The sequence below is a fragment of the Meriones unguiculatus genome, chromosome 1 (assembly GCF_030254825.1).
Source record: "Meriones unguiculatus strain TT.TT164.6M chromosome 1, Bangor_MerUng_6.1, whole genome shotgun sequence".
NCBI lineage: Eukaryota > Metazoa > Chordata > Mammalia > Rodentia > Muridae > Meriones > Meriones unguiculatus.
Window position 1 is genome coordinate 176,511,073 of NC_083349.1, and position 7,474 is coordinate 176,518,546.

General features: G+C 42.6%; 1 protein-coding gene across 2 annotated transcripts in view; it reads left to right on the forward strand.

The window, feature by feature from the left end:
- The window catches only part of Clmp (CXADR like membrane protein), a 99,531-nt gene extending 93,160 nt beyond the window's left edge, over positions 1-6,371 (forward strand). For both annotated transcript variants that reach the window (XM_060372011.1, XM_060372017.1), the window contains exons 7-8: positions 3,287-3,428; positions 4,336-6,371. In XM_060372011.1, coding sequence (XP_060227994.1) covers positions 3,287-3,428; positions 4,336-4,636 — 443 coding nt within the window. In that variant the 3' untranslated portion in view covers positions 4,637-6,371. The remainder of the gene's footprint in view (positions 1-3,286; positions 3,429-4,335) is intronic.
- Positions 6,372-7,474: the final 1,103 nt, after the last annotated feature.

A 7,474-nucleotide genomic window follows, 5' to 3' on the forward strand; every position in this document is an offset into this window, starting at 1 on the left:
CTAGTGGTTCATACCTATGATCCCAATGCTTGGGAGGTGGAGGCAGCAAAAACAGGAGTTCATTGTCATTCTCTTACATAAAGAATCTGAAGCCAGTCTAGGCTACATGAAACTCTGCCTCAAAAAAAATATTTTTTTAAATACAGTAACAATGGGGGAAAAAAACATAAGAATTTTTGTATTCTTAGCCATAGTATAAATTCCTGCACCTTTTATTATTATCTGTAGATCTGGGAAGAGAAAATATAGTGTAGTGAAGTTTCAAAAAAGAGCACATACACCCTGAGTGTGCTTCTGGCAGAAGGTCAAGTGGGTGTGCCCTTGTAAATGGCATCAAGGTCATAGACCATCATCACCTCCTGCTGTCTCTAAGGGTCAGATTCTAACTGAGCTCTAGATGCCAAGTGAAATTCCGTATATGCTGACTTCTTCTCCACCTCATTGTATTTTTAAAATTCTTCCTTTTTTTTTGCTTGTAGCTGTAGGATGTTCGCTGGCATTGAGGTTTTCTGAGTTTGTGGGGAGCTTTTCTGAGCATGTGGGGAGACGGAGCCCAGAGCCTGAAACATTCTGAACAAGAAGCCTCCCTCTGAGTTCCATCCTCAGCCCTTGGTTTTTACCTTTCTGAGGCAGAGACTTCCTATGTAGCTGAACTTTGCTAGAAAGCCATACTGGCTTCAAACTCAGAAATTCCCCCTGCCTCAACTTCCCAAATGCTGAAATTACAGTGTTTCCCACCACCTGGACATTCTCGTTGTTCTGCAGGGTTTTGTTGGACAAGTGTGCCTCAATTGCTAATCCACCCTATTAGTATATTGCATTAATTAACATACATATATATATACTACTTATTATTGAGTCTGGATCTCACTGCGTAGCCCAGGGCTTCAATAGACTTTCGATTTGGCCAAGCATGGCTTTAAACCCACAGCAATCCTTCTGCCTCTGCCTCTGCCTTTGTCTCCCAAGTGCTAGGATTATAGGCATGTGTCACCATGCCTGTTATTTTTATTCTATTTAACTTTAGACCAAAAATGTCTTCCATTATATCCAGGATAAATTTCTGTGAATTTATCCTTTACAGATTTTCTGAAATTATGCAAATATACTTGGAAATTAATAAATATTATTTTAATTGTGAAAAAGTGAAAACAACTTCAGTTCTCTTAGTAGATAAAATCCATTCAGATTTCATATTGGCTACAAGAAAAATAACATTCCTGAACTTTTGTTCACATAAAATAAAACCCAAAGTCAGTGAGATGACTCAGCAGTAGGTGTTTACTGCCTAGCCTGATGACCTTAATTTGATTCAGGAATCCACATGATGGAAGGAGAGAACAGACTCATGCAAGTTATCCTCTGACCTGTACACACACTTACAAAGGTATACACACATAGCAAATAAATACAGTGTAATGACAAAATAAGATAAACCCCAGCCTTTCAAGAATTTAGCAATATCTAAAGTCCGATTTCTTTTGAAAATATTTGTTTTGAACCAGGCATGGTGGCTCACGCCTTTGATCCCAGTACTCTGGAGGCAGAGGCAGACAGATCTCTGTGAGTTTGAGACCAGCCTGGTCTACTAAGTAAGTCCCAGACAGCCAGGGCTAAACACATAGAAATCTTATCTCAAAAAAACTATATATTTTGTTTGTTTGTTTATTTGTTTTGTTTTGTTTTGAGCAGCTTGTGATTGTGCACACCTTTAGTCCCAGAACTCAGGAGACAGGCAGTTGAATATCTGAGTTTGAGGCCAGTCTGGTCTACAGAGCAAGTTCCAGGACAGCCAGGACTACACAGAGAAACCCTGTTTTGAAAAACAAACAAACCAAAAAAAAAAAAAAAAAAAAAACAAAACCAGGCATGGTGATGCATGGTACACACCTTTAACCTCAGCACTAGGGAGGCAGAAGCAAAAGCATTTCTGTAAATGTGAGGACAGCCTGGTCTACATAGTGAGTTCAAGGCCGCCCAAGATCCTATCTCAGGGGGAAATAAGACGAAAGGTAAATTGTTACAGTAAGCTGGGCAATGGTAGCTCATACCTTTAATTCTAACACTTGTGAACTTGTAAGGTAGATTTTTTTTGAGTTCAGAGCCAGCCTGGTCCACAAAGTGAGTCCAGCACAGCCAGGGCTCTGTTATACAGAGAAACTCTGTTTCAAAAAAAACAAACAAACAAACAAAACACAAAGAAAAAAAAAATATATATATATATATTAATAGGCCATGCAGCAGGACAAGAAAGAACAAACCACTTTCTGTTGACAACACTTTCAAAACAGAAGCTGTATCTTTGAACCTGCTTCTCTGAACATTAGGTCCAGCCTAGCCCACTCACCATCATCTCCAGCTGGCACTGGTGGAAGCATCCTAACACATAGTCTTGCTTCCTTCCTCCCCGTGAAACACTCCATTTCTCCCAGAACAGCTACAGTGTGCTTTTGTAAATGTCATGTGAAACATGTAACTTTTATCGCCTTTATAATAAAATGATTGTGTGGCCTCTCAGGCTCCATGGGAGCTGGTCCCTTCCTGTCACTGTGACCTCATCTCCCTGAGCTTTCCCTACTCACACTTATCACACCCACACTATTCCTTCTGCCCGAGTGAGCACTTTATCTCTCGTTCACAAGACGAGATACAGCCCAGTCGTCTGTATTTCAACTCAGACACTTCCATCAGAGTCCTGCCTGCCCAAACTGAAACCTTCTTTCTCTAGTCTCCTTCCAATTTGCCAGTCACCCACTTTTGCCCTCATATATCTACCGTCTGAAATTATTTGGATCTATTCTTTAATGCCTTTCACTCTTGTGGAGTGCAAACTCAAAAAAAAGAAGAGCTCTTATCGATATTTTCACCATATTAAGGTGGCACTTAATAATAAATATTTAGCATATGTCATATCCAAATGAGGGCATATGTTATGAATGTGCAAATCCAATTTTACCTTGCGTTCTGAGTTTGAGAGACACCAACAGTCACACACAGAATTGTATGCTGTAGGTTATATTCTTTTTTATTTTGCCAGTAGAAAAGGGAAGTTAGAGAAAGGGGAGTGGGCGGTGCTAGAAGATTGCACAGAGGTATTCTGTTAGGGGGTGAAAACATTTTTTATCATGACACAGCAACTTCCTCAGCACGTTTTATCATGTAAACCAAGCCAAACGTAGTCACTAAAATCCAAGCAAACTAAGCATAAAGTGAGAGGGTCGAAGGTGTGGGCTTCTGTCTTTGCTTACGTTTGACTTTACTTCCCTCTGTGCTTCCGAGGAAACAGATGTGCAGAGCATTGGCATGATTGCAGGAGCAGTGACGGGCATTGTGGCTGGAGCCCTGCTCATTTTCCTCTTGATATGGCTGCTAATCCGAAGGAAAAGCAAAGAGAGGTATGAAGAAGAAGACAGACCTAATGAAATTCGGTAAGCTTCCCTGGTTCTTTACAGGCCAATTCCATAGTAACTAGTCAATATAAATATCCCTTGTTCCCTCTGTGCTATTAATCTCTTCAAAAGAGAAATTCCAGTCTAAGGACAGAATGCGTGACTCACTTCACTGTGAAACTCTCCTTGTCCTGGCTTGTTTTCTGTTGCTATGATAAAACACCATGGCCAAAAGTTTGGGGAGAAAAAGGTTTATTTCCTCTTAGCTTACAGCCCATTCCAGAGGGAGGTCAGGGGAGGAACTCAAGGCAGGAGCCTGGGGGTGACAGATGAAGCAGAGGCCACGAGAGGTGCTGCTCACTGGCTTGCTCCTCATAGCTTGCTCAGCCCGTTTTCTAATATAACCGGGCATCACCCGCCCAGGGATGGCACCACCCACAGTGAGCTGTACCCTCAGACATCCATCATTAATCCAGAAACTGCCCTATGGACTTGCCAAGAGGCCAGTCGGATGGAGACATTTTCTCGGCTGAGTTCCCTCTTTCCAGATAACCCTGGCTTGTGTCTAGCTAACAATCAGGCAGTGTAATTCTCAGTTTACCTCTGACTCATTTCCACATAAAAAGGATAAATAGTAAAGGATGGTATAGCCCACAGAACATGAAAAGATTTAAGCACACAGACCCCCCCAAATCAAGGCAGTTCTATCCAGGCCATCTCATACTGAGCTGTCTCCTCGTGCAACTGGCTGGACCTCTGGTGGTCACACACAAACGTTTTCCTACACTGAGCATTAAGTCTTAGCAAACAAGGAAGTGCTCAGTTCCTTGACTGGCTGCCTTGGGGGTTTATGGCTTGAGGAATTTATTGAAGAGTCTCAGGAGGAAGTAACTTTAAGGCGAGTCACCACACACCTGGTAGTACTAAAGTTTCTTTTCTCTTCCAGAGAAGACGCCGAAGCCCCCAGGGCCCGGTTGGTGAAGCCCAGCTCCTCCTCCTCAGGCTCCAGGAGCTCCCGCTCTGGCTCTTCCTCCACCCGCTCCACAGGGAATAGTGCCTCAAGAAGCCAGAGGACACTGTCGAGTGAGGCGGCCCCGCAGCCGGCCCTGGCTTCCCAGACATACAGCCTAATAGGACCGGAAGTGAGAGGCCCTGAACCAAAGAAAGTCCATCATACGACCCTGACCAAAGCAGAAACCACACTCAGCACAATCCCCAGCCAGAGCAAAGCCTTCCAAACTGTCTGACGTAGAGAGGACTTAACTTGCGCTTTTTCCAGAAGTCAGGATCTTAGCCTAGCCATTGGAGCTCGTTCACCAGCCGCACAAGCCCCTCAAGCCAGATCTCACTTAAGTAGCTGCAGACATGGCACGGACCAGTTCTGATGAGCACCTTCCTTAGAGGACAGCAAACGAGCAAAAAGGACGGCGGCTGACCCTCCCTCTCTAAAGGTACCTCGCTGTGCCTTCAGACAGGCCGGAGGGGAGGAGGGCCCCAAATTCATTTTGCTGACCGGAACTTGTGAAAACAAGAGAAAGGTGAGGTCGCTGCGTATGCCTGAAACATCTTATCCAGGATGTTGCACGTCACCGCAGTCGGGAAAAAAAACGGGAATCTCGTAGATCAATCTTCTATTCATTTCTGCAAATTTATTGGATGAGCGTGATTATTCAGATAGTCAAAGCAGAAGCCCACGCCTTATAATATACCTATCTGCAACATGTACTGGGGGAACTGCGTCTAAGAAACTCACATTTAAAAAAAAAGAAAGAAAAAACTCACATAACAAAAAAAAAAAAAAAAAAAAGGAGGAAACACATTTTTTTCTACCTTGACTTTGTGTGTCATAAGGTTTGAACATTAATTTGGGGAGGATTTGAAATAAGGGGAGAAAGAGAAAAGCGATTTTCTCTTACTTTATCCTCAACCAATCTTCCTGTTTCCGTGGAACCCTAAAATAATAGCTAAGGAAGGAGTCAGACCGAAATGGGACATGATTCTGTGAAGAGCTTTCCATTTTGATGTTCAGAGGATCACTAGCAGATATCAGAAGTATATCCTGGGGCAGCTGCGGCTCAAATCTGACTCCACTAAAGACTTCTCTGCTGGATGTTTCTAGAAGAAACAAATACTACAAGCCACTTAGTGAATGTCCTTAGGGACAGAGTCCACTAGAGAAAGTCTCTCAGGGATGTCAAAAGATGCCCTTGCATACCACTTCCTGCTCCTCTTCCTGAATATGTGAAACCAGAATTTCAAGACTGATTGGAATAGCGAGGAAGATCAGACCTTTCTCTTAATAGATCAAAGGACGTTTAATACTGGCCCAAACTTGGCGATTCCTCCATTTCTTTCATTTTCAGAAGGATGTGAATGTGGGACTTTTGATGATTCTAGGCCTTAAATTTTCAGAGATCATTTCCTAAGGGCGTTGAAAACCCATCCCCCTATCACTCCCCACTGAGAGGCTGAACCGGATCCTCAATGTCTTTCTCAGCCTTAGCCTCCAAAAAGTGTCGCTGTGGGCTGGAAGGAACGCAAACTACCGTTAGGGAGCAGGTGATGAAAAAACAAAAAAACAAGTGGGTGGTGGGAGAGAGCTCAGCTAATGTCTGTTAACATTTTCGTTGTTGGCATTTGGGAAAGAATTAGCAGGAAAAAAAAATTCACCAGCAAAACTATCAAAACAACTCACACACGGGAGAAGAAAGGTACCCAAGAAATTTAAAAAGAAAAGAAAAACAACAACAACAAAACAGCCATTCCAGGATAAATAACTTGTCTTTGAAACAGTTTTGAAGATTAGGCAAAGCTGCCAAACCTGACTTAGCCGGTCAAGGAACAATGCAAAGTCATCTGGTCACAGTGGGTGGAGCGGAGCATTTCCCATTGTTGACCAGGGCTGAGGACATGGCAGTGGCTGCCATGAGAAGCAGTCTCTGAAGTAGGACTCAGAAGCTGTCAGAAAAAAAAAAGGTTGATGCTCAATATTGCCCCATTTCTCTGGCTTTTTATCCCTACGTTTAATTTGCATAAGGGTGTCCTCACAGGATATACATACATTTCCTTCTAAAGTGCCTAGGAAATGATGCTTGCATTAAGTTGTCCGGGCTCGTTTGGTGGGCTTTGTGCATGCTAAAGTGACCGTCCTAATCTGAGTTTTGTCTTTTCAAAAAGGTAGAAATAAAGAGACATTGAGGGAATAACAGGAATGTCTCTTCATTTGAGAGAATCGGGCATATTTGAAATGCTTCTTATACAAACTCATCTCACTGTGAGGTTTATTTTAAAGCCCCTTCCTCTGACTATATTTTTATTGTGCTCGGAGGATGGTATCCAGGCAACATGTCTCTTCTGCTGTGTAATTCTGAGAATTCTTATTCCTGGAGTCCCTGCGCCAAACAAGCTTACAAGGAAGGCTGCAGCTGTGTCGTCAATAGCAATTTTCTCACTGTTTCCTGCCTTCGAGCTTCCGGTTTCCTGTCTGGGCAGGGATCAGTCCCCTTTGTCTGAAAAGAAAATTCCAGTTATTTAAATGGGTTGTTTGAGACTAATACCATTGAATACCCAAATTACTTTGGAAATTCCAATGCAAAACTACAATAAATACACACACACACACACACACACAAAATACAGATTCTAATAGGAGCTGAGAAATTCTGATTGATCAGTCACTGAAGTCTTTGCGACGAGCGAGCCCCTCCCCTTAGAATCAGCCACTCAGGCTCAAATAAGACAGTGTGAGCAGAATATAAAGTGAGGTGAGAGCCAGGACTGGCTTCAAACCTTAGTCCATTGACTTTGCAAACTAAGCTGTCTGAGCTTTAATGTAAAACAAACAGAAAAGGGGAAAAAATAACTAATGGGCAAGACAAAACAAAAACAATTTGCCAGAAGAAAACGCAGATGGAAGAATACGGATGTTGAAAGAGGGACTGTTCAATAAAATATAGAAGCCAAACTGAAATTTGTAAAATAGTAAAATTGATCTTTTTGTTGTAATTTTGTATACACAGCGTTTCAGAATTACCACTCCGAAAGGTATTCGCAGTTTGCTTCATGCCTGGTGCCGTGCTGTTTAC